Consider the following 26,152-nt stretch of genomic DNA (forward strand, 5'->3'; position numbering starts at 1 on the left):
TGGAGAAGGCAATGCTGAGTTAATATGGTAATTCGGCAAGGCCAGCCCTGGGTCTTTCCCCCACGGAGCTTGCGGCTTTCGCGGGCGACGATGGGGTGCCAGTTCTTGACGCAATAGGCCTACGTGAATGCCATTACTCAAGGATATGTACGACATACAGTATAAATGTACTTGCTGTCCAACTTGGATATCATGCACAGTCTGGATACCGTACCACTTGAACACTATGCTGTCCATATAATACTACCCGTGCACCTCATTGAAGAGTAGCGTCGCTGCAGGTATGGCTGTGTCAATATTCTGGTACTTCTTAACTGTTACAAACGCTCGGAGCTACACATGTCCAGCTGCTTGCTATCGTTATGTTTCCAGCACCATCCCACTTGCTCACGGAGGGATACGGGCAGTATGCTATTGTGAAATATCAGTATATCAAGTTCAGCGCTCATGTAGGCTAAAGTTTATGACTCACTTCTCTGTGCGACCACATTGCCACCGATGTCATCATCCTCATACTTGGTCCCCACCAGCGTTCGAGGTTCTGACCCGCTTTCAACCCAATCAACGAGTGCCATAAGGGCATTGTGCTGAGGATCAAGCCGAGACGAATCGAATGGATATTTTTGAGCATTGCCAATGCTCCAGGCACCCGGGCCACCCGCGCAATGATGCATCCCAGGGATGAAGAATAGACGGTAGAATGACTGAATATCATTGAGAGAAAGGTTTGACTTGCTCTGAACCGTAGTGTAGAACCTCTCCGATAGAGCAGAAGTAACGGTCTAAGGGTTTGTTAGTAAACGGTCTTTAAGCACGAACTCTACACATACCTCGTCGTTCCGTCCATGGTATGATATAATCCGACCCCCTCTCTCATAGAACGCCGACAAGTCTGTACTGTCCCAAGCGTTAACGCCCCCTGGATTCACTTCCAACGCAAAGTCCATATCCGCAGTGCTGAAATTGTTTGGGGTCCATTTGCTGTCGTTAAAAACAGCGCCTCTCCAGAAATCTTGTAATATTGTGTATGTCAGTTGAGCCGAGCCATTTTTTTGGTTGCTCGAGAAGACATCTGTGTTTGACCCAAGCTCAAAGGCAGGATAGACTATTTGTCCCGAGGAGTCCGCAATAGGCTCATATGCCATTCGAACCGAGTTGACCTGTTGGGGACTCAAACACACGGAGTCGTTCAGAACTCCAGTCCCGCATGCCAACGTTTCGGGGTCAAAGCGGTACTTAGTGGGCTCATCGATAATACCGTCTCTTACCCCATCCAAGGGATCTAGCTGCCGGATTTGCTCGTCAACAATAGATTTCCATTGTTCTGGCCGCACGTACGACTGTGATTCGAGATCAGGCCAGCCGATACGTCTAGCAAGGATGCCCTTTGACGACACGATGCGCAGCCAGTCAACACCGGGACTCCCCAGCAAGAGACCGTCAAAGTCTTCAGGATAGAGATGTGCGTTCTGGAATCCCTGACGCCCGCCCGTGCTGCATCCGGCATAATAGCTTTTTTTCACGCTGGAGCCGTAGTACTGCTGTATAATCTCCTTGGCAACCTCCGCTTCCACATGGATGGCTCTGTGGCCAAAGTCCTGAATAACCTCGGGCTGGTTGAGAAAGAAGTCGAAGCCTTGCGATCCATTATGTCCAGCATTGCTACCGAATGATGCAAAACCCAAGCCTGCTCCGTTTTGTATAGTTGCGTAGTCAATGCATCCTCCTTCCCCTCCGTTTCCGGTGGCTAGGAGTCTGCCATTCCAGCCATCCCGGTCTGGAAGCCACGCTTCTATTTGTACGGCACTGGACGTACTGGTAGCTTTGACCAGTACAATCCGGCACAGGTTGGCCGTGCTATGGGCAACGAGGTCTGGCCCACCGCATGATTCAACAGTACCCGGAAGCCGGATGATAGTGCCGTTGGCCTCATAAGTGGAGAGAATGACTGTCGTATTAGGAATTGAGAGTTGTGCTCCGAGTGAGCCGCATTGATCTACAGAACAAGCTGCTGGCTTCAACCAGACTACCAGCAGTAGCAGAGCTGCATGATACAGGCTCAGCATCTTGTCGAGATTCGGTAGAGGATAGGCAGACCATCAACATTACGATTGGCTTATTGCGGGAATATTGTGCCCTATGTATGTGACGGTTGACTGCAGGTCACCGGTAATTTCCCGATCTCGTCCTGGCGAAACCCTGCCAGGGCTGCTCTACGTCACGATCTTAGTTACCCTTTACCCCAACGAGCGACTTAAAATTGGGATTATATGGGACCAGCGGACACACCCCGATACGACTCTAAGCCATCCCCGCGTTTCTCCACCCGTTGTCCCCCCGCAGATTCTGGAAAATGATTTGCGTCCGTAAGAGTGCTATTGACTTGATGAATGTGTGCGATGGATTCTGGTTGGCATTTGTTTAGGGCGCGAGTAGTTCAGCGACCCATGCTCAACCAATCTGTTCCTACACATTTCCTGTGGCGTTTTTCATCTTTTCGGCTGAACTACTCGCTAGCGGCTTTACCCATTATCCTAGGCGACCCCGGCTATAATAAGCCAACATCGTCTCCCAGAACTGGTCTCATGTTCTCAAGGATTTCGGGGCATTCGTACCATCATGATTGTAACCGAACCTGCAGTTAGACACATGAATAGAACTTTGGTCTTCCGCCTACTACCTACGGATCAATATTTAGGCGAAATCTTGGCCTTTGGGTAACCCATTACTACCTTCGCATGTAGAAGTAGCATTACCACATTGCGTTTTAGTATGCGAAAGGCTTCTCACTCAGACTATCAATATCCCAATTTCGAAACATTAAGTATTTACAACGCACTTCCAGCTCGCTGTGCTCCTGGAAACTCATTGAGCAAGGTCTTCCACAGACTGACGCCGTTTCTCGAGAGATCTTCGAAGACCGGGCATGCCAAGTCCAAGAGGGGTTCTGCAACGACGCCGGATAGAGCGGCTAGTGGAGCAGAGAGGCTCCTATATAGCGTGCTTAAGCTGTTTGGCCCTAAGGTTTTGGCAATTTCAAGTGTGAAACATATCAGGTTATTTCCCTCCAGCAGAGTCTGGGCGTTCAAAACTCCACCGGTGATGTTTACGAGGTCAAGACCAGTGAATGTGTTGACCGCCCCAGTATTGCCGCCGATGTCAAGCAGAAAGGGGTGCTTCTCGGACCATTTGAGGACGTCTAAACCTAGGTCGACGATGCCCCAGGGAACAGGCCGGCGGTACCAGTTCTCAGGTATTCGTTCCCAACCCCTTTTGTATTCCATGCCTGACTCGGTCGAAGTGTCGTCGATAACTGCGAAGAAAGACTTTAACATTTCCTTGGTTATTTCCCCTTCCGGCTTCGTATTCGAGTAGTTGCTCATTGTCCGTGCTGTTAACGCGTAGCCGCCAGTCCGTGGCAAGTACCCGGTCAATGGACCATATCAGAACCAGGGGTTTGTAGCCACAGCCTCTTTCCACCTCATTGCTGTTATATCACCTACATCGTCAAAGGTAAGGGCTTCATTTCCTCCCCATCTGTAAACCTCGAGAAATTTCGTCATATTCATATCCCACGCGTTGCCAGTAACATAGAGATCATCTCTCGTGAGTGAGCCGTCTGTCTCAATGAAGTTATGCGAACCGTCAAGACCGCGTGGAGTGCCGATAAGACCGCCGAGATTTCCCGCTATATTATTCACACGTCTGTCTATGCCACCGATCGAGAATGTCGGGTTTATCGAAAGGGGGTTGCCAGTAAAGACCAATGCTAGGGTCACGAGAACGGTTCCCAAATCGATGTTCATGTTGTAGACTATCAGCAAAATATCAGCAATCGAAGTACCCAGTGACGTTGGTCTCCGCCTCGTACCTTCATGTGTGGCCTGTATTACCTGCGTGAATGTCGCAATGCCGTTGTGCGGTATATAACCGTGGTTTGCCAGAGCATTCAAACCCGGGCATGGGCCACGTTGATCGCCGGCATTGAAGTCTGGCACCAAGAAGGCATGTTTGCCAGAAACTGAAATAGATATGTCAGCTGTGCACCTCGTTGTATTAGTTGTGGCTTGATTACCCCCCACAGGCTGCGATATATCTCGTTTCACGAATCTGCCTCCAGCAACCTGCTCTTGTATGCTTGCAATTGTCCTCCTAAGGTCGAAAGTATCTGGGTTGGCAGCATTGATCTGGTGGATAGATGATGGAAAAGTAAGAGCCAGGGGAATGAAGCAAGTCAGCCAGAGTCGTACGCCTAAAAGAGGTAAATGCATGCTGGGACGGATCTCCAGTAATCATCGAAGGAGTCGCGACAACATTGAGAAGCTGCAAAAGAGATGTATATGATGTCAACAAGCTCTTCTACATCGCGAAAGAAAAGGGATTTGCCGCTGCCGTCATATGTCGTGAAACATCAAGAAAACCCTAGTATTTTGACGCGGAGGCTTTCCAATCCCCACCTGGTACAATGATGTGGTTGGGAGACACGATGCATATTCCCTATTGAGCTTATGACAGGAGACCAACAGGGCAATAACGACGAAAATCCCCGCAGGTCAATATAATCAGATTGGCGATCTTTATCCTATTTTAGAACGGTTCGTCCCAATGGGCTTTCAATGTCAGGGTGCTTCATGTAGGGCGGAGATTGGGCCAAACAAGAAACTTGCTGTGCCGTAGAGGGTGTCAAACGACTCAGTACAAGTTATGCCTCATAGCCAAGTGTGGCGACTGAAGCTGAGCATATAGCACCGCAAATCTAATGAAGTCCGTAAACCTAATAAACAGTCCACTATTCTTTTCGATATTGAAGAACCATGAGCATTTGGCTGGTCAAACGCAGGGTGCTACGGTGTCGCTTGGGTGACTCGTCACTATCAATGAAGGCACAAGGGTTCGGATCCTACCGGCATTGGGAAATTCTGGCGAGTGAGAATCCACATTGCCTGCAAACCTAGACGCAATCAACTTTTTTTCTTTTCCATTCGGGATATATTCATAGATGTCACGATGAGGCTAAAAAGATTTCCAAATCCAGCTAATCAACTTGAGTTGTCTATTTGTGTCATATAATTCATGCATCTAATCAATCAAGTGCAATTTCCAGCCGAACAAAGGTCACAAGATGTCAAGACCGTACACCAGCCAAGCTACAGGGCAGTCGGCCACAACCGACAGTCATTGTCTATCCTTCAAGACACACCATATGACTATGTCTCAAGGGCACGCTCTTGCTGATAGGTCCCATATTGTGGGAAAACTGACCTTAATAGTATAGTGAGCGGGTCATGTTGCTTCTTTTAAAAAGGGACGTTACTATATATGATTCAGCTTTTCCCAGCTCCGAAGTTACAGCCTTTAGATGGAATGCTTTTAGCAAGACGTTGGTTTATGCTTATAAATGGTATTTATACATATTATCGAGCTGCCCGGCGTGCTGCACTCCCAGCGCGGCTTCGAGACTCTCATCATGATCTTCCCCACGTACAACTACACCGCCAATCCGGCACTCTAAGGTATATTTAAGCCATCCAGCAGCTATAACCAATTTGGTACGACCGTTTGATCGCATAGGAGCCTTGACTGCACTTAATCATGTGTGCCAGGGTGCAATGCATACGCGAAGACGCCTTAAATTTGACGTTCCCGAACCCAGAGCCCACTGAAGAAAGGTGAAGACTTCGAAGAAGCCGACAGTACTGCCAGATTAAGGGCAATCTCACCGAGCAGCTGTTTTGTCCGAATTTAACATCCACCGCCGCCGCCGCCGCTACTCGACGCAGCGCCGGCCATAGCAGCAATCGCACCGTTCTTCCGTCGACGAGCTTTCCTCTTCGCCTTCTTCTCAGCTCTTGCATCGTATGGCTGTGGGGCGTAGTACCCTTGAGCTGGGCGCGGCTGCCCGTAATTGCCCGTATCCCGGCTCTGCATACAGTTCAGTAACTTCGCGGCGCTCGAAGGTCTGTCATCAGCCAGACTCCTTCCTTAGGTGCATCATTAGGGCGCATACGCTAAAACACATTATGGTGAGACCTTTGCCTGGCGTATAAAGTCGCCGTAACTTATTGATACAGAACGGTGTAGCAAATATTGGACACCTCAAATAGGTGTTCGACGTCGATAATTTGATATTATACTCTCGAATGTGAGACTTATTGAAAATGCGGGATGACTGCAAATATTATTGCAAGATCAATGACATACAAGTGATATAAATACATGATCTCTAGCGGCCCTTGAGGCTGAGCGACTGCTACGCCCCCACTGTTTAGGCAACGATTAACCCCAATCCCTTTACTGCCATTCTCGGTGCGGGCTGGGCCACACTGTGCCACTTGGAATGACGTGTGTCCTTGGGTGGCTCAATTTTAATTAGGAAGGAAACTCAGATTTTCATATTGGGTCAGTCATGTGCCTGAGCACAGGCACGGCGCCGTGTCACCTGGTTACCTGCCCTTATCGTCGCGAAATGGCCCTCTGTGAGCTCCAATACTGGGGACCATGCAGAATTAGCTGAGCAACAGGTTGCCTCGCATTGATTCTCGTGATCATGTAAGCCCCCCCAACACTTCGTTGTACAGAAGATACATCGCGTGTCTTAGCCCACGGAGACGACCAAAGACCAACGCCGAGTCAGAAGCCCTCCGCCATCAGTTAAGGCAAAGCTCACTTTGCTTAAAGTCCTGTCAACTGTGATCACCCCCTTGGACACGGGTCATGCTGCTCAAGCTCCTCATTGCGAAAGGGGCTTATGTAAATGGACCACTAGGGAAATTAGGTGGCTAAACCACTCTTCAAGGTGCCTGCTTAGCTAACCATGCGGATGTCAAGCACCAGTAAGTCTGAAACTTGAAGGAATAGCCCTGTATGCAGCAGCTCCGCAAGCAAGCTGGGCGAGCCTCGCCAGTGCAAGGTTCATTTCGTGCTAGCACTCAGGGTGATTGAGTTGTCAACTGGGTAAGCTATGTTATGGTGGAGATAGCTTGCGTTATTCGCAGTAAAACTTGCACTATTTTTGGCCCTGGGCTTTATCTCTCTTTGAATTTATCTAAAGCCTTCCTGAACAAGAGCCCTCAGAACAGTTCAGTGAGTAGTATATGGATATTATTTTTGGCGTCCTCATCAACTGCCTTGACGACATGCACATGTGACTAGGTACCTGGCTACCTATTTCGTACTCCGAATATAGCATCAATGTTGATGTGCCTCAGGAGTGCAATCACTAATGCAAGGTAGCATCTATTTGGCAAGTTTCCGTTATGGGGCCGGCGAGCTTAACCAACAGCTCATTCATACTCACGAACGTGACAAGATTTCATGCATGAGGCCTGCTGGAGACTAGCAGTTGTCAAAAACTCCGGCTTACTGTCCAAACTTAGAGTTGACATTTTCTGCGGATTGTGTTTATAGTGCCGCCGCTCTTCACAATTTCAAAGACTCACGAGCCAACAAGGCTAATCACCAATGTGGTCATCTGGGGGGATTCTATTGAACGAATCACCGGACCCTGGAGACGGTGAGAGCTTTGGTTCCATTCCTGAACCTTTTCAAATACAGCCTAAGTCTGATCCCAGCTACAATAGCCGAAGAAACTGGTCGAATCCGTCTGGCCCCACCTGCAGTGAGCGCCAAATGGGATCCTTCGACCCTTCCAACCGAGGAAGCAGACGATGAACCACGCTGGTCCGAGATTCAGCTTGAGTCCCGAGACGGAGATGTTCAACTTGTGAAAAAAGCTCTGTCGCAGTACCCGGACAAATCACTGAAGTTTGAGATTGTGAATCAACCAGCCATCGGATATTACGGACAAACTGCACTCGAGGCGGCTTGCATGAATGGTTATCAGACCGTTGTTCAAGTTTTGTTAGAAGCAGGGGCGCATGTAAATGCCCCCGGCGGCAATAATGTCTACAGAACTGCCTTTGAGCTGGCGTGCGGCATCGGTCAGTCCTAAACCTATGCACGTGCTTGAATCCCGGTGGCTGACGTGGCTCTACAGGGAATATCACTCTGATCCGCCATCTACTTAATGCAGGTGCAATTGTCAACCCAACAGACGTCACAAGGTATCAAGGCCGCACGCCGATCCAAGCTGCAGCTGAAGGAGGGCAGTAAGTCAAAACCGGCAGCCACTTTCTTACCCTCCAGGCACACGCTATGACCATGTCTTACGTGCATGCCCTAGCCAACCGGCCTTGTCTGTAGGGAAAGCTGACCCCATTGATATAGCGAGGCAGTTGTATTACTCCTTTCAGAGAAGGGGGCTGACATTAATGCTCCAGTATCTGCTAGTGCCGGAGTCACGGCTCTACAGACGGCATGCTTTCAAGGATATGTCAGGTTGCTGAAGCCCCCATTGCAAGAGGCTCTGATGTACACGGGCCTCTGGGAAAGTCAAGCGGCTACACCGCTCTTCAAGGGGCCTGCCTGGCTGACAGAGTTGACATCGTGAAAACCCTTCTTGATGAGGGTGCAGATGTAGATGCACCAGGCAATCTCAATTTTGGAGGAACAGCCCTCCATGCAGCGGCTTCGCGAGGAATCTTGGAAATTGTCCAAACTTTATTATCTGCTAGTGCCAATCCTAATAGTACGGCGGGCGTCGAGTTCAAACACGTATGCAATATGCATACTTGATCGGGAGGATGGATATCGTGCGTCTTCTTTTAGAACGAGGGGCTACTGGGCCGCTGGCTGGCGGAAAGATCGTATTTGGTAACCTTGGAATCAGAAGTTGGACAGCAGGAGCGGAGAAAATCACGGAGTTATGATAATTGAGAGTATCTGTAAGAAGTCATCTATTAGTGTATACTAACTATGGTACCCTTGCCTGGCAGTTATGAATTATGCGGTATCAGAAGTCTATCCGAAAAGTCGTCGAGCAGTATCAAAGAAAGAGCTGTTGGTATGGTGAGCCAATAGTACAATTGTCAAGATAGCTATAATAAGCTTACTCGATACTAAGAACAGGCGAGAAACTGTCTGCTATGGCCAAACCGTCAACCACAGGAATATCTTCCAGGCTCATAAAGGTGCGAGTCTCTGCGTGCAGCGATTCCCGATTCAGAAGGTTCACACCTGACTCGGAGTGCGCGGCAGCGGTAGACCCAGTTGCGGCCAGAAGCGAAAGCAACACGACGAAGGGCTATGTTTTGAGAAGAAGTTATAAAACGATCCCCCCAAACAAAGCCGGGGGGGGGAGGGGGGGGGGGGTTCTTCGATGGTGACGAGACAGATACCGAATCTCTACCAAGAAAGAAGCTGCCCAGCTGATCTTAGCGACGTGTGCGTCGTGAGTAAGTTCCGTGCTTAGGGTTTAAATGCTAGTGGTCACCTCAGAGATCTGCAATATCTGCCTATACGTAGGGTGGTTGTTAAGAAACGCAACACGCCCGCCTGTCGATTCTCCCAAATAGGATCGGCACAACATCAGCAGTAGACAAGACTAGACACTTGCTGTTAACCCGCTGACTAATTAGGGTCATCCAACAATTGTCTTCTTTCCTAATAAGTAGTAACTGCGTATATACTGCCGTCTATTCGATGTGACACACGCATGTCATCCGAGGGCAGTGAATGCTGACGATACCAGCGCTCCAAGTTGTTTCCCAGTATATTGCAGCAAGTTGTGTGATTTTAGAAGTGCATGGACAAGTTTACAAACCCAACAACTTAAAGTGAATATAGGAGAATAGACAGAGCATCATGAATGTTGCCATCATCTCTTCTCTCCGAGGCATGCCGAAAATTCAACTCTGGTGGTCCAAGAATAGTTCATGTTCTTCTGAAAAACCGAAAGGACTACAACTATCTCCATTTGGATGTCAGCACTGGTCTTCGCGAACTGGCCCGAGCATCTTGTCTGGCGACGAGAGTGGGACCCTGAACATCCGCACTTTGTGTAGAATACAAATTCCGAAGAACGGGACGGCTTGGCCAGAGACAGGCGACTTTAGTGCACGCACAAGTTTTGAGTCGTGCGCTGAGTTTGGACACAGGAATCAATCTAACTACATCCTTGTACGTATGGAACCCGTCACGGTTGGAATTGAGGGCAAAGATTAACCAAGATGCAAACGCCTGGGAAAAGGTCTGCCGCCAAGTTCGCGACAAAGGTTCGTCAAATCGCTCCAAGCCACTTTGTAGAATTACGTACCACAGTACACGTATGCAGCATAACGTCAAATGTAGGACTCTACTTTTATAGCTTCATCTGCGGGTTGAGTCGTATGGTGGGGCGTCGGTCGGGTTTCCTGCACACGAAGCACCAGAAAGTTCAACGCCACATCAGACGGAGCCCGAGGCTTGCGCAAAGCTTGAAACATCGTGTAAAGCACACCGCCACATTTCTAAAATTGTGCTCCATACCTGAACTGATGCCATTTCCACAACACAACGAAAATCCCGCATAGGGGCTGTTGCATCAAATCAAACTTGAAAAGGGTGCCAATCCTTGCCTCTAGCGGCCAAGGCTTAGCCAGCGCCTCGTAATGGGCTGTTGGCTGCGAGTGGCATCAGGATGTGAAAAGGATGTCGAGGGATCTGACATTGTGCCAGGTAAACACCTCACAAGGAACGTGAACGAATGCCAGAACTGGCCCCTGCTGATCTCATCGAGTCAGATATCTCCAGCCAATGAGCAGACTTCGAAGCTGATGATTTCATCACCAAACAGCTACCCCTGTCCAAGCTAGAATGTCCGATGGTGTGGGGTTTGGCTGCGGGGATCTAACCAAAGTCTTGACTAGAGCTTAACCACATACAAGATTCACATGGGTGTGGTTTCGCGGCCTTGGCCGGATTGGTCGCCATGATTCGAGGTGGATTCTGAAAACAAGCATTTCTGGTGGCTTTCGGAATGCCGTTCTAGTCCAAGGTTTTCACCGGCAGTCTGCCTGTGGTGGCTGCTGACAGCGGGATTTGATGAGACCCTTACCCCCCCCCCCCCCCCCCCTGGAGATGTTAGTCCGCTCTGCATGAGGGAACTGGAGGTGGAGGATGGACAGAAAACCCGCATAGAACCCTCCTTACCTCTTGTGGCCTGCCGTGGGCGGCCTCCCAGTCAAAGACCGCTTAGGGCAACCGCATAATGCCTCTGGTGTTTAGCTAATTCCGTGGGCTCCTGCGCAACTCTGCTGGTGAAGCGACATAATCTTACGTACTGCCTCTGCAGCATTCTGCCTCGATCAAGCAGAGCCGCAATGGCGACACCGACGATCCGGATTGCCGATGACTTAGAGCCTATTAAACCCGATAACTCGGCAAGAGCTGGTGGCATCTATGATGTGCGCAGCTTATCCCGTGTTGGCACAGCCAGCGGCCGGCGAAGCGTCTCTCGCCATTCGCAGGACAGGCGGAGCGAGCAAGCCGGGGATGTAGACGACGGAGACTGGCACCCCGAAGATGTTGGACGAGAAAAACAAATCTTCAAGGGAACGACGTTGCTTTGGTAGCGTGACTCCCTCCCAATCTGGCTCCCCTACGTACACGTCGGACTGTTACTGATTTTCTTTGGAAAAGGTTGGCGTATCAGTCGACTGGAGTGATTTATGGCGATATTGGAACTAGGTACGTACTTCTGCCGCGTCCCTCCGACGGCGAATCTGAGACACTTACTCGTTATCAAGCCCCCTCTATGTGTACTCCTCAACGTTCACCGATGTACCTACCTACAACGACGTCCTACAAGTTTTGTCCTTGATCATTTGGTCATTGACACTGATGGTCACCTTGAAATATGTCGTTATCATACTACGAGCCGACAATGATGGCGAAGGAGGAACATTCAGTTGTTACTCGATGCTCACTCGATATGTGAGTCCTGCCAGAAGCTGATTTGGTCCTTCCACGTTTACTCACAAAACCAGGCCAACATCACTAAACGCGACCCGAGAGAAGCCCTCCTTATAAAGATGGAAAGAGTTAAAACCCAGGACCTTCACCATTCTAGTAAAACTATTCGATCGGGAATGGAGAATAGCAAATTTGTGCGTGGCCTGCTCAAGGTCATCGGTGTGCTTGCCGTGTCTATGGTCATGGCGGACGGAGTTCTTACTCCAGCGCAATCTGTTCTCGGCGCCGTTCAAGGTCTCAGAGTAGTCAAGGACGATATCACAGACTCCACCATCGTTGGTGCTAGTTGTGGCATCTTGGTAGTACTGTTCTTGATCCAACCTTTCGGTACTGGGAAGCTTGCGAATTACTTCGCTCCGATCGTTATTCTCTGGTTGGCATTCAATGCCGGCTTTGGCATTTATAACCTTGTCATGTTCGATCACTCGGTTCTCAAGGCATTCTCCCCATACTTTGCTATCGAGTTCTTCAAGGAGAAGGGCACTGCTGGTTGGAAGATGCTTGGTGGAGTGCTGCTCTGCTTCACAGGCGTCGAGGCTCTTTTCGCAGACCTGGGTGCCTTTTCATTGAGGGCCATCCAGCTGAGCTGGCTCTGTTATTGTTATCCAGCTCTGCTATTGGCATACATTGGTCAAGCGGCATACATCAGCGTTCATCCAGAGGCCTACGATAACCCTTTCTATAATGCAGTTCCCCCAGGAATGCTGTACCCCAGTCTTGTCGTGGCTGTCTTGGCCGCAATTGTCGCTTCTCAGGCCATTATTACCGCAACCTTTCAGGTATGAACTACGCTTTTCCGATCCAGTACGAAGTACGAATGCTTATTCATCGCACAGTTAATCAGCCAAATCATGAAGCTTTCTTATTGCCCGCAGGTCAAGATTGTCCATACGTCAAAGAAGTTTCACGGTCAACTCTATGTACCTTTCTTGAACTGGATTCTCATGGCTTTGACGATCCTAGTCACTGGCGTGTACTCCAATACAACTCGACTCGGCAACGCTTACGGGTAAGCTGGATACCTTTTCGCATTATTCCATGCCATGACTGACCATTTATATCAGTGTTTGTGTCATGTTTGTGACGTTCTTTGATACTTGCATGGTGACTCTGGTTGCCCTGATTGTCTGGAAATTCTCTGGATACATCGTTTTTATCCCTTGGTTGCTTTTTGCTACCCTTGATGGATTATACATCTCATCTGTGTTGACCAAAGTCCCTGAAGGCGCTTGGTTCACACTTACAATCTCGGGCATCCTCGCTGGTCTGTTTCTCCTTTGGCGCTTCGGAAAGGAGAAGCAATGGCTTGCCGAAGCTGAAGACAGGTTTAAACCATCCCAGTTGGTGACCAAAGATGCCGAAGGGAACTTGACTCTCGCAGATCGCTGGGGTGGTGGCTCTCTCACTAGAATCAAGGGATTAGGCATCTACTTTGACAAGACTGGAGTGCTGACACCCACCGTCTTTACCCAGTTCGTCTCGAAGTTTGGTGCAGTCCCTGAGGCTATGGTCTTCTTCCACCTCCATCCGGTGGAAACACCTACTGTACCAGATGCGAAACGATACTCCATTTCTCGCTTGGCCGCTATTCCTGGATGCTACCGTCTCGTCATCAAGCATGGATTTATGGATGAAGTCATCTCCCCGGACCTTGCGCTGCTAATATACGAGCAAGTACGCAAATTCATTGTTCGTCAGGCTGCCAGTGAGATCCCACCTGAAGAAGAGGATGAGTCACACGACGAGGTAGTCGCAAAGTCTACCAGTGTGGAGCAGGTAGAAAGCGAAGGGCTCAAGACGACTGCTGCTGCTATTGTTTCTACAGATAGTAGCTCTGGTGAACCTGACGGGAGTAACGAAAAAGGAAAACGCCGTGAGCCTTCTGAGCTTCGAGATGAGTCCGTGAGGGCTGAACTCGGTCATCTTGACCGTGCCTATGCAAGCAAGGTCATGTATGTAATTGGGAAAGAGCAAATGCGGATCAAGTCATCCACCGGAATCTTCCGGCGCATTATATTGGCAACCTTTTTATGGATCAGAGAGAACACGAGGGCGAAGATTGCCAATCTCCGGTTGTCAATGGACCGTGTAGTCGAGGTTGGATTTGTCAAGGAGATCTAGAGATACAAAAATTGGAAGAAATGGCCATGGTTACTTGGGCGGAGTACTGGACAATCGAGTTGAATTGGCATATATAGAGAGAGGCGTTGGATGGTTGAGTCTGCTAGGTTGGGAATCTCCGTCGAGGAGGGGTTTGTCACCTTTGAGGTTTTCCCATTAGCCCAACCGATACTTTATTAGAATGTGCAGATTATTGCTCTGTACCGATTCCGACTACCGTTGCTGCTATAATTCACAATGCCACACCCCTAGGCATTGCCGTTCCTTCAGGCCGCGCGAGTGAGAAGGCCTCCGTTGGCACTTTTTTTGCCAAGCTTTCCTTGCGAAACATAATTATCGCGAAGCCAGTCAACAGTCAACTTCCCGTCAAGTTTCCGCTCTCGGATATAGTTGTCTTCAATAAATGCCACAGTGTCGAGCCCGACCTGATCCATCATTCCACATGGAGCGACTTCAGCTTGGAACATATGTTTCCAGAGCTCGTCAATCTGCTCTGGGTCGCTGACTCCCTCGGCAAGAATCGTTAAAGTCTCGCGCTTTACTGCGGCCCATAGGCGGTTGAATATGAATCTGTGGCGTCGTCTTAGATATTTTGTTCAAAGGGAGTCTGTTCGAGGAGTCAAGCATACCCTGTTGATTCTTTCTTCGCTGTAGCTGGCAGCATCCCGCACCTCTCTAACACGGCAGTCAGGAAGGGGAATATTGCCTCTTCCGTTTCTCCATCCGTCATAAGTTCTACCGTGCGAATAGTCATAGGCATGGTGTAATGAATGTTGCAGATTAGTTTCTTCCGCTCAGCGCTCACTTTGTCCAACATTAAGCTGCTCCGGTAGGAGGAGCTGTTAGACCCTAGTATGCAGTCTTTCGGTGCGGCCTTGTCCAATATCTCAAAAGTGTCTATCTTGAGCTCGAGTTTCTCCGGCACAGCTTCGATGACTAGCCACGCATCTTTGACAGCCGACTTGATGTCTTCGTATGCAGCATAGGTCCCGAACGACCCAGGTATCGATGGCCGGGCAAAGGCGGCGAATTCCTCCTTCTGTGACTGTATGTAGGAGATGGCTTCTCTGCGTGCGTCTAGAGATGGATCCCGAACGGTTACATTGTAGCCCCCAGCCGCGAAAGAGCAGGCAATACGCCGACCCAAAACGCCACCGCCTAGGACAGCGACTGGTCGAGCACCAATAACAGGAGGTTGCCACGACATGTTGACAAAGAGGATGAAGCCGAAGTTGATGGGTTGGTACTAGTCTTGTGTTTGAATTGCTCAACGTTTTTGTCCTGAGCAATGGACTTGTCACGAAACCAGGGCCGATCTAGTATATAACGACCGGAACAACTGCAATGGTCTCTATGAACGTGCGCTACGTTTGTGAATATCAAGCCCGGCAGGGAAAGGAAAGGATCCACACATGAGTCAAATTACAGAGTCGGCTTCACCGATGCTGCGAAATTCATGCCAAGATTCCACTTACAAGGCTGAAGCAGGGCGATCTAATATTGCCGATTCTTTCTCCTAGTTTCGCACGAACGTCGTACGAGATGCTTCAGCCAATCACAATTCAGAAAAGCCCAAACGATTTCCCCATTTAGTTGGTACTTCCACCAGCGCATGAAGCTTCACTGCCACGAACCATCCAGTGCCACCAAATCCACCCTTCGTTCGTTGCTCCGGACAGCCACCCGAACGGCCCAACCCATACAGCTTTTACCTACCGACAGTGTCCCGGGAAGCCCGCTCAGACAGACAACGCTGACTAAAAGGGCTACCATGAACGACGTGACTGACGCGCATGTGTTGATCCACTGGTGGATGTGGCCATGCATTTCGCAAGACACCGATTGCGTCATTAGTTGAGTTTCGAAAAATCGCAATTGATGCAACCTGACCCAGATTTGCGAATCTTGTTTCCAAACACCGAACAAGAACTATCATAGCGCTCTTGCCAATCCTAACATTGATCCAAATCACAGTCGCACCTCTCACAATCTAAAGAATCTGTGCACAAGACTTACGACAGTTAATACCAGATTGCAGGTCTAGAGAGTTGACATATATTACACTATGAAGGAGCGCAATTACAACAGTCCAAGTCGTATAAAATCCACCCAGTGACAAATTTCAACCAATGCAGCCGTCTCAGAACAAGAAAACCTGATCACCTGCCTTTGACACTGCACCAGGGGCTTGGAAACCCAGCGCAATGATGTTCTTCTTCGTCGCCTCGATCATCGGCGGTGGTCCGCACAAGAGCACCTTGGCATCGCTTTCAGCCCTGGGCAGGTACTTGGCAGCCATATCTTTGGTGACAAAGCCAGACTCACCAGTCCAGCCAACGGGCGCCTTGGCAAGCACGTATTCGACACTGAACTTCTTCGGGCACTGAATCGCAAATCCATCAAGCTCTTCCCGTAGCAGAATATCTTCCTCGGTGTTGTTGGCGTAGATAAGGCTGATCTGGGTATCATCTGATTCGTCTGCGCAGATGGCGCGGATCAATTGAAACACTGCAGGTAGATGTGTTAGTATACGACCAAATTACGTAGCTGGACTGTCATTCCACACGGGACAGGGTACGTACTTGGAGTTATGCCAGACCCACCCGCTATCATACCAATTCTCTTAGCATATCCAGGCCCATATTGCATTGATCCCTTGGGGCCTCTGATGTCAATAGTCTCCCCTACCCTCATGGTTGCCAAATGTTGGGTCATGAGGCCCTGCGGGTACACCTTGACTATCAACTCAATCCGTCCAAGGTCACTGTTGTTTGAGATCGGTGTGTAAGATCTCGACACTGTCTTGCCATCAATGACAGCTTGAAGCGCAATGTGCTGTCCGGTTGGAAGGCCAAGAATTGAATTCGGATATGGCAGGGCGAAAATAAAGCGATATACGCCAGGAGCAACGAGTGACTTTCGCACGAGCTTGAATGGTCGGTATTGCTTCGAGTCCAAAACATTTGATCTTGCCACTGATGACAGAGCTGAGGTTGGTGTTCTTTGGTCACGCCTGACCACGACGTATCTGTCGGGCCGGGCCACTCGTCGAGGCTTATGACGAGCTAACCCGCTGTGCAAATCCATTTTAGACCAAATAAACGCAGCTATTCCAAGCGATGCTGATGCTTCGATAGCTGTTGCAATAGCGATACCCCACCACAAAGTCCCGTTCGTCTGCAGTGGTGATGACCGCAGTGGTCGCAAAACGGATTCCCAGTTGATGTGCGGTGTTTTCCTCTGAAGAATAGCCCAAGTCGCCAAACTGAGAGCGCCTACTAGCCCCGATTTGCCAATTTTGACCAGTATGCTGCCTGAACGTCTTGTGACGATCTCGGTATCTTGGGAGACCTGCTCGAACTTCGGGCGGTATATTTCGACTTCTTCAGCCAATTCCTAAGAGAGTATATGTCAGAGCCTTCTCACTAACCCAGCCATGTTTTCCTGAGTGTAACGAACCTCATCTGGAAGGTCACCAATGTACAGCCCCTCTAACCACTCGTTGGCTTCGTCAGAGTGTCCAACATCCTCGAATTCCTGAGTAGAATCGCGGCCAGCCACTTCTTGCAAGATGGCGCTGCCACCGGGGTGTTCCTCTAGATATTTCGTCACATCGTACACTTTGTTGTGGATGACCAGCCAGACATCGTCTGGTTTGTTGTGCTCCTTCACTTCGGCTAAGCTGTATGTCGGCATAGCGGCGACTTGGAGAAGGACCTGGTGGTAGCTGACGATAATAAGATCCCAGGCGGCAGTTGGCAATTGTGTCGTAACATTCAACGAGAAATTTGGTTGTAGATATATGGTCTAAACTCGGGTGGCCATCGTTTGAGCGCAAGAGCGAGGTTCAAGAATAATAGCAACATGGGCCCCTGTACGCAGGGCCCTTCTATGGAGCGCATGTTGTCATGGTGCCTCGTGCGAGCTTCGCGCGAAACTCGGGTTCCACTATTGGCCCGAGTCGGGTGGAAACTGTCGAAGCAATGACAGGCTGTATCTAACAAGGGGAACATTGCAATTTCCTTGGAACGATAATGGCCGTCGTTCAACGAGGTAGTCATATATATATAACTGAGTCTTGTTCTCAGTGATGAGATCTATGTGATTAACTCAATCCATAAACAACAACAACAACAATATGTCTTCACAGCGGTTTTATCTTATAGGCGACGACCCTTCCACTGCTAGGGAGATCTTCGCGGAGCCAGCATGGAAACTTGAAATTCTGAGAAAAACTGTTGGACAGGAGTTCCACATTGCTCAACCTCAAGGTACGAATTCCAAGAGCAGTATTAGTCTACCGGTACTGATACTTTGAAGGCATTACATTCCATGCGCTAGATTCAAGAAATGACCTTGACGAGACGCAAGAAGTCCTTGCGTGCGACTCTCTGGTTGGGCTACGTATTGATGGCTCCGCCGTTTCCTCACCTCAGGGTCCTGGCGGTCTACCAATCGTCGGGTCTTTCTACGAGATCTACCCAGATCATCTGGGCAACCACTGGCGGTTGTTCCGCAAATATGGTCACGTCATCAAAACGACCAACATGGGCAAGACAACGTACCTTACGGATTCGCCAGACGTGGCACAGGTTGCGCTGATGGAAAGCCCCTATTTCACCAAGTTGATCAACGAAAACCATCCTCTTAGGGGTATCAAAGACAATACAGCAATCTTCCTCGGAGATACTGAGACCGATAACTGGCGATTAGCGCACAAGTTTGTGCCACCTGCCATGGGGCCCAAGGCTGTCCGTCATTACACTCCGTTGATGCAGAGCTGTGTGAGAAGCAGTTTCAAGGTCTTTGACGAGATGGACGACAGGGGCGAGGCCTGGAATGTTTACCAGTACATGGTCAAGCTTGCATCTCAAACGATTGGCAAATTCGCCCTTGGGATGGACTTTGGTCACATGGACGGCGTCGATGCGCCTACACATCCACTGGTTTCAAATATTGTCAACCTATTAAGTTTGAACAAAAAGGTTACAACAAGGGGCGAGTGGTACCGATCACTACCATTCGGCGATGCAGCCAAGTTGAAGGAAGTACAAAGAACAACGTACGGCATGCTTGAAGAAGCAATCGACAAGGCACCTAGCGCAGGTAGTATGGAGGGGTTGTCACTGAACGATGCAGCATTAAGGGCAGCATGTGTGGCCGACTACTTGAATCATGCGGTTGACGAGACGGGGCAGCACTTCCCGAAGGGATTAGTGCTTTCCAATATGTTGGTCGTGACTGCTGCTGGGTACACTACTACTTCTTCGATGTTATCGTGGATGGTATATGTCCTCGTCACTTACCCGGACATACAGAGCAAGCTATTGCAGGAATTGGTCGACTACGAAATCAGTAACGAGACGACCTGGACTCCAGATTTGGCACATGGCTTGCCATACCTGGATAAAGTTATCAAAGAAGCGCAGAGACTTCACAACGCATCATTCCAGCCAGGGAGAACCACCAAGACGGAGGTTGTTCTACCAGGAGGTTATCGATTGCCCAAGGATAGTACCGTTATACCAGCACTATACGCTATCCACACAAATCCGGAGGTATGGAAGGATCCCATGCGATTTGATCCTGACCGCTGGGACACGGAAGAGGTCAAGAGCCGCCATCGAGCAGCCTATATCCCGTTTGCTACCGGGCCTAGAGGTTGCATTGGATTCAACTTCGCCTTGCTCGAGATCAAGGTTCTGTTATCCGAGCTGATATACAGATATGACTTCTCTAGAGAAGGTTTGGAAGCAGTCGAATATGATCCAGAGTTCCAGTTGATTCGTCCTTTGAACCTGTATGTCACCGCACAGAGGAGGACGAGCTGGCCAGCGAAATCCCAGAAATAGGCACGCCGCGAAATGGAGGATTACGTTGTGGTAGAGGATATAGAAGCGTAATCCACGTTGTGTATTTTTATCTTGAATCAAATGCCTCCTTCAGTGCTGAAAGTGCTCTTGAATAGGGTCCAAAATGTCGGACATTGGTATCAGAGTCAGTCCATTCTGATTTTTCTTGTTCTCTCTCCAAGACTTTTATCAGGCGCTGTATGGAACGCTCGAAGCTGGCGTCCCAGATATGATCGGAGTTTGACGACTTGGCCATCAGCCCTTTCAGTGCCACAGCCGAGCTCACCACATTATGAATGAAAGCAGATGCCCGGCAAGCATTCGCGGAAAGTCGGTGCATGTCGAGGAAGCTTTGCACCACGCTGGCCGCATACGAGCTATACTCGAGAGTCTGGGACTCCTTTGTGGTTGGGTCCAACTTATTGTTCTCAAAGTAAAGGCGGTAAACGCGACACCGCGCGTAGCCGATATCTGCAGGGAGGAAATAAGTTAGCCTTTCGCTCTTTAGCCGTGCGAATCATAATCACAAATGACTCAGGTAGATACGCCCAAAGTCTAGTTGAAATGCCACTTAGCTCCAACTAGAAATCTCCAGAGTATGTTAAAAAGACGAATAATAAAGGTTGTTGGGAGAACCGACGGATGTTGAGTGCGAGTCTTTCCAGATGCTCCTGGAGCGTCCGGCAATGTGTTTTGTCTTGGAGAAATGGTGCAGCCTTCTTAAGGACTGCTGAGAACTGGCGACTGTAGTGCTCAAAACGCGGTAAGCTGTTGATTTGGCCTGGGTCTTCTCTCGATCGATCCAGGATGATTTTGATGACGGTAATCGTTGAATCGGCGAATGTAAATCCGTTTGGAGATTCGTACGGGATGCTAACGGTGGCGAAACTCGTGCTAGGCGGCCGATCATAGGTAAATGACAGAAACGCATCTTGCCAAAGCAGCATCCACCTATACCATGATCAGAAACCTCAAATCTCATCACATTGTACTGTACATACCATAGCCGCTTCCTTCTCATGGCTGGTCCTGGAGAATCTGTCCCCGGTGGTTCCTCATGTAAGCCAATACTTTGTGCCAAACGAATTGTCAAACCTAGAATGCCTTCGTCAGTATTTCCCGCACAACATATTCCTCGCTGCCATACTAACCCATGACAATCCATGCGGTATTCGTGTCCAAGTTGTTGCGTAGGCAGTGACCAATGAGTGCCATGGCCTGGATGGTATTCACGTCCGCGTTGTTGAAGAGATTCGAAATCCTCAAGCATTGGAACGAAGAACAAACTAAAACTCGTAAGCCTCGTGCAATATGTAAAGCTTGTTTCATGGAACTTACTGAAAACTTTGGACCGTAACTCCCGCTCCTCAATAGCATCATCTGAAAACTGAGCGCCACACGCAAGGACCGCAAATAGCAGGCCAAGCCATGTAGAAGCTGTCCTGGATCTCTCCGCAAGGCCACAATCAAGGAAGGCGAATAGTGACACGCTGAACTCGTCCAGACTTACAAGTGCTGGGTAATAAGGGTATACACTCGCTTGGTAGATTTGCCAATAGCTTTGTTCCGTATGATAGTCAGTATCTTCCGTAGTAAGTTGAGAGTCTTGCTTAGCACCCACCGTATCATATCACGATCTTCCGGCAAGGTCTTACAGACCTCGTCAATGGCCACTTCAGGCGCCCACAAGTTGGTGAAAGCATACGTCCGTGGTGCTGGCTCCTCTGTCGCTGTGGCAGGACTTAACAAAGAAATGAGGCCCAGAGCCGAGGGTGGATCTGCTTGGCTCCCCAGAAAGATTGTGGCACCAGTATCACGCTCTATAAAATGTCGACCCGCTGCCTTTGCAGGGATCGATATGGACCCTATAGTTGGCGTTGCGACGGATCTGCTTTGGGCTTGGCGTTTGAGATCGGCCTTGATAGACGTAATCTGCTGCTCGATCTGCTCCAGGCGCTGGATCACGAGATTTGGGTCCTCATCCGAATTTCTATCTCCTAGGCCAGCCTTATTAGGCAATTGAGCAAATGGATCCACAGGCGCTGCTGGAGTAGCTTGATGCGGATTCGTGTTGGAAGGGGCCGGTTGACGTTGACAGAGTTCAGCATGACCACGCGCTACACAGCTGGAACAAGGAGAGCCGCCATCACAGCGCACACGGCGGTGTCGACAAGGAAAGCAGGCTTTGACAGCCCGTGCTTTGCGCTTGAGTTTGAGCAGTGAACTCACAGTCTCCTCGTCAGGCGTAGATGATTGCGGCACCGGGTTCTGGGGATCCATGTAGCGACTTCACTGCCAATGGCCTATGAGCGAGACATGGAAAACAAGGGATCGAGTTTTTGTTCATGGAAATTGCAGGACAAAAACAATTCCATGATTGCACCAGACCACCAGGTGGTGTTTGCTGATTTCTCAATGTGGGTACGGCCCATGACATCGCCGTTTCGGTGATGCCGCGATCCTCACGTGACCGACTTAGATAACTGCACACCATCTAATAGCCTACTTCACGCCAACATCGAGAGTTGTAAAATGCTCAAAGTGGTGTCTGCAATTAAAATGGTTCATGATGCATGTGTTGATTGCGTTACCACCCAACTAGTCCGGGCTCAGTGTGATGGCACAGACACCTATCTCGATTTAAGAGGACGGGTATACAGTTCAACCAATGATTCGTCAGATGATACTAATTTTAACATATATATATATAGAGTGAAATCGCGCTGATGAACAAACTTCCAGGTAATAGAGAGTATTGCAACTCCAGAGTACACAATCTATTGCATTGCGATGGTATTTTACATGGCAGCTATCCTTTCTCTCATATACGGTGTGCTCTAGTCCGGCTTTTCTTATCTACTTTCGCCTACATGTGTTTATAATAACAAATCCAGAAGCAAGATATAGGTATTCGTCGAGCAATCCGAGCCGCTTTATTTACACCAGCCTTTCTATAACCCTTACCATACCCTACACATTACTGGATATTTGCCGTTTAAACCTCCCGCCGTTTTAACCGCTCAGCAGCAAGTCAGCTAGCGCTCTTTCACGGCAAAACGGGTGCCATTGTAGAGTATAGACTACTTGGAGTTCAGAGACTGATTCCTACACCAAAAAAGCCACTGATGCCACCGCTAAGGGGTGAAATTCACCACGCGACCGATTCAGCAAGAAGAGTGTGCTGATATAGTCATCGGCAGTACTTAGCATCCTATTCACACCCCACACAGATTATTCAGTGTGGTACATTTGGTCAATATCAGCAGTGAGAGGCGACTGCTGCAGACAATACTTAGAACGGACCCCGATGCAGATTGACAATGCATATGACGCCGAGCTTGGAATACACCAAAGTGCAATCATATCATACCCTTGGTCACTCAAGGCAAGTCACCTAGGCCCGGATGGAGCAGCAACAATCGCAGTGATTTCGCCGACTACGGAAACCAAAAGGATTTCCAATCTAAGAGGACAGTGTTCCACTCTGATGTACACATACCGCAACATGCAGCGTATGAGAGAGAGAGAGCGTCCCAAGAAGAGTCAGCCATGATTGTTTGGCGGAGTTCTAGCATCCCTGGCGGCGCGGATGAGATACCCCTTATCTTACAGATGCGAAGCGCACGGAGTTGCTCGACAATTATGGAAGACGCGGTATCATATTCAATGAGCGGTGTAGTCGTCCTACTTCAGTTTGGTTCGTGAACAGCACGTGATGGAGCCAAAACGACCTCGTTCAAACCGAGTGTAGCCAAGACACTTTCATTCAGGCGTTTCGCTCGGTCATCTTGTTGTATGAAGGTGTCGCGATGTGACAGGTCGTGTTAACAGGTGCTGTTGTTGGGCTTAAAAGCCCAAATTTTATGTGGTGCCAAATCAGCTGTCTCAGTTGAGCGATGATGTCCTCATATTGGGGAAAGGCGCTAGGTCAGGGGTGTTACAATATCCAGTCCGACATTGTATCTGCGTGCGCGGATTCCTGATTTTGCGGAGGTGGTAGCTTGAGACTTCCAGAATGTCACGTTGACGGTGAACAATATGCAGCTATCAGAAAGAGGTTGCGGAAAACGCCGCGTAATGCGCTACGATTCCCAGAGGACCGGTCTGCCATCTCGACCATCGAATGAGAATCTGTGGTCGGGGCAAGGTGGTTTATTAGGCTGACCAGGCTGCCGGGGCTCGTGTTCTTTAGGCGGATGGCCACCCCTCACTACCCATCGTTTCGTCATACTACATACCCCCATTGGTGGTAACGGATTTCCCTCCCACGCCTCGACGGAGCGCACCATTCAGCCAGCGTCCAAGAGATGCGAAACGGCGCTTTCTCGGATGCGCCTGCATACAAGCGCCGATCCTTTGGGTCGAATCATGAGCAAGCCAAGAAGCGGCTTGCCTGCCCAGTGCTCTCAAGACAGCCAAGGTGACCCATCCCAATCAGCATCGTCTCTTGACTCGACCTGCTCGGTCGACTCGGGATTCAATGACACGAGGGAGGGTATCAAGCTACGACGCCAAGTGGGCGTGGCAGGCACAACGAAATAGAGCGTCCCGGACCTCCCAATGTGGCTTGACGAACACGCAGCCGTCTGTGAAGCTATGGCCTTTTTTGGTATATTTCTCTTTCTCTATCGAACGCCTCGAATTGGGAAGTTGGTGGTCGGCCGAAATGCATCAGCTATCACCTCGCACCGCATGGCTCCCATGCATGGCATCAGCTTACAAACAGCTCGCGTGGTATTCTGTCGCATGACATGACACACCCTTGCAAACACTTTGGCGGGCTCGTCGGGTTGGTCCAACCCCACAAACTCAACGAACCCCTCCTGGACCACTGGGACCCCGGGAGCCAACAGCGGCAGGCGAGTTCCGACCTCCATGTAATGTGCCACGAGCTACGGGCCACGTTGTGATGACGCCAGCTGTGCTCTAGTGAAGTGACATCTGCGAAAGCTGTCAACGGCCCCGACGAAGCACAATGGGGCTTCTGGCGACGCCGTGGGTTTGGCGCCCTGGCAGGCTGGCAGCGTCGTAGCACTTGCTGTGATGCACGAAGACGGCGCCCCGAGTCTATCTGCACCGTTCCCAGGGCGTTGGGACTGCACATCCACTACCCACCTTCTGGTTATAGTCTAGAAGCGCCCAGACTCGCAGAGGACACGGACTTGGGCCCCGGGGGCAGCAGAGTTGGGGTGTGGGGCGCCCAAACTCTCCCTGTAAGACATTCGAGTTCAGCGGCCATTGTCCCGGATTCAGACCCGTGGTGATCCCCCACCAAGAAGGCTGAATTGCAATGGCGTTGCGCGTCGTCGTCGCGTGGACTTGCGACTTTGGAACCCAATCTGTCTCAAGCGCAGGCTGTTTATATAGCTCAGATGGGATGGGAGTGTGATCTGCGCCAGCAGAATAGACGAAATGTTTTATCCTCCCGCGCATGCATGCCCACGACCAGAAGGACCGCCTATTGCGAGTTGGTCGGCTGGCTGAATGGCCCAGAGGAACTCGGTACCGTAGCCCTGGATGGTACCCCAAATCACACCGGGAAAGGAAAGCATTTCATGTGTCATGTCCTGCCTTTCTACGGTAGACATACGTATGTATGTACCTTGTGTGTCTAAGTGTGTCCAGTGACTTGGGTGACCCCCTACGTCCTCGAGGGAGCCCGTCAGGACCTCGGGAGGGAGGGACGCCTCAACTGTCATGTCTGTCTCTATTGAAACGACTTTCCAGAGGGAAAAGGCTTTCTTGAGAATTCCCCCGGGAACTGTCTGGTGTGCATATACGGAGCACACACATACCCAAGACACCTATCGTACATACTGGACTGGACGAGTTACAGTAGCTACAGCAAGACAGGGACCTGTTATCCGCGTAGGAGATTGCCAATGCTTGCAGCCCCTCCGTCCAGCAACGCCCCGTCCCCTGGAAATCCGCCAGCGGGAGTTAGGGGCGCGGACTTTACTCACCTGAAGGGAGGCAACTCCAGGGCGCTAGGATGGAGCAGGCAAGGCGCTGGAGCGGGCTGCGCTCGTCTTACCCCATCTTTGCGTCTAGCGTGCCCCGAACCCCCCGACCTCCCACTCCCACCTGTACCCGGTCACACTGCCAGAGGCCGAAGGAACGAGGTCCCGAATCCCACCACGTCCATCTCCACGCAAGCGCGATACCTAGGCAGGCTGGTAGAGGGAAACGGTCCGCTCTGTTCAGTGCTCGGTACCATCCATCCTCCCACCTGGCCTGGCCCCAAGTTACCTTGTCTGTCCCTGGATCCTTCGCATGAGCCCCCGGCTACCTCGTTCTACCAACTGGGCATCTCATATCTCTCATATCTC

At 50.0% G+C, this 26,152-nt stretch overlaps 8 protein-coding genes across 8 annotated transcripts; 3 read left to right on the forward strand and 5 right to left on the reverse strand.

Annotated features, from left to right (window-relative positions):
• Nucleotides 1-310: 310 nt before the first annotated feature.
• Nucleotides 311-2,066, reverse strand: JN550_012258 (uncharacterized protein; the record flags this gene model as incomplete). The annotated part of the gene is made up of 3 exons (XM_049310715.1): nt 311-411; nt 473-782; nt 831-2,066. 3 exons carry the CDS (start codon nt 2,064-2,066, stop codon nt 311-313), a joined length of 1,647 nt encoding a protein of 548 aa, XP_049165790.1.
• A 762-nt stretch (nt 2,067-2,828) lies between these two features.
• Nucleotides 2,829-4,271, reverse strand: JN550_012259 (uncharacterized protein; the record flags this gene model as incomplete). Its single annotated transcript, XM_049310716.1, has 4 exons — nt 2,829-3,313; nt 3,500-3,814; nt 3,872-4,021; nt 4,076-4,271. 4 exons carry the CDS (start codon nt 4,269-4,271, stop codon nt 2,829-2,831), a joined length of 1,146 nt encoding a protein of 381 aa, XP_049165791.1.
• Nucleotides 4,272-7,461: 3,190 nt separating this feature from the next.
• On the forward strand, nt 7,462-8,449 carry JN550_012260 (uncharacterized protein; the record flags this gene model as incomplete). Its single annotated transcript, XM_049310717.1, has 4 exons — nt 7,462-7,513; nt 7,581-7,940; nt 7,997-8,108; nt 8,227-8,449. The coding sequence occupies 4 exons, from the start codon at nt 7,462-7,464 to the stop codon at nt 8,447-8,449; spliced, it is 747 nt and encodes a 248-aa protein (XP_049165792.1).
• Nucleotides 8,450-11,198: 2,749 nt separating this feature from the next.
• On the forward strand, nt 11,199-13,971 carry JN550_012261 (uncharacterized protein; the record flags this gene model as incomplete). Its single annotated transcript, XM_049310718.1, has 6 exons — nt 11,199-11,446; nt 11,518-11,565; nt 11,625-11,811; nt 11,865-12,629; nt 12,687-12,859; nt 12,915-13,971. 6 exons carry the CDS (start codon nt 11,199-11,201, stop codon nt 13,969-13,971), a joined length of 2,478 nt encoding a protein of 825 aa, XP_049165793.1.
• A 266-nt stretch (nt 13,972-14,237) lies between these two features.
• Nucleotides 14,238-15,178, reverse strand: JN550_012262 (uncharacterized protein; the record flags this gene model as incomplete). Its single annotated transcript, XM_049310719.1, has 2 exons — nt 14,238-14,541; nt 14,601-15,178. 2 exons carry the CDS (start codon nt 15,176-15,178, stop codon nt 14,238-14,240), a joined length of 882 nt encoding a protein of 293 aa, XP_049165794.1.
• A 933-nt stretch (nt 15,179-16,111) lies between these two features.
• JN550_012263 (uncharacterized protein) lies at nt 16,112-17,667 on the reverse strand (the record flags this gene model as incomplete). Its single annotated transcript, XM_049310720.1, has 3 exons — nt 16,112-16,479; nt 16,554-17,367; nt 17,431-17,667. 3 exons carry the CDS (start codon nt 17,665-17,667, stop codon nt 16,112-16,114), a joined length of 1,419 nt encoding a protein of 472 aa, XP_049165795.1.
• Nucleotides 17,668-18,109: 442 nt separating this feature from the next.
• JN550_012264 (uncharacterized protein) lies at nt 18,110-19,823 on the forward strand (the record flags this gene model as incomplete). The annotated part of the gene is made up of 2 exons (XM_049310722.1): nt 18,110-18,242; nt 18,313-19,823. 2 exons carry the CDS (start codon nt 18,110-18,112, stop codon nt 19,821-19,823), a joined length of 1,644 nt encoding a protein of 547 aa, XP_049165796.1.
• Nucleotides 19,824-19,890: 67 nt separating this feature from the next.
• On the reverse strand, nt 19,891-22,103 carry JN550_012265 (uncharacterized protein; the record flags this gene model as incomplete). Its single annotated transcript, XM_049310723.1, has 6 exons — nt 19,891-20,294; nt 20,464-20,774; nt 20,825-20,918; nt 20,975-21,109; nt 21,162-21,382; nt 21,445-22,103. The coding sequence occupies 6 exons, from the start codon at nt 22,101-22,103 to the stop codon at nt 19,891-19,893; spliced, it is 1,824 nt and encodes a 607-aa protein (XP_049165797.1).
• Between the last annotated feature and the right edge of the window lie 4,049 nt (nt 22,104-26,152).

Source organism: Neoarthrinium moseri (genome assembly GCF_022829205.1).
Source record: "Neoarthrinium moseri strain CBS 164.80 chromosome Unknown scaffold82_Wmoseri_CBS_16480, whole genome shotgun sequence".
In the NCBI taxonomy this organism is placed as follows: domain Eukaryota; kingdom Fungi; phylum Ascomycota; class Sordariomycetes; order Amphisphaeriales; family Apiosporaceae; genus Neoarthrinium; species Neoarthrinium moseri.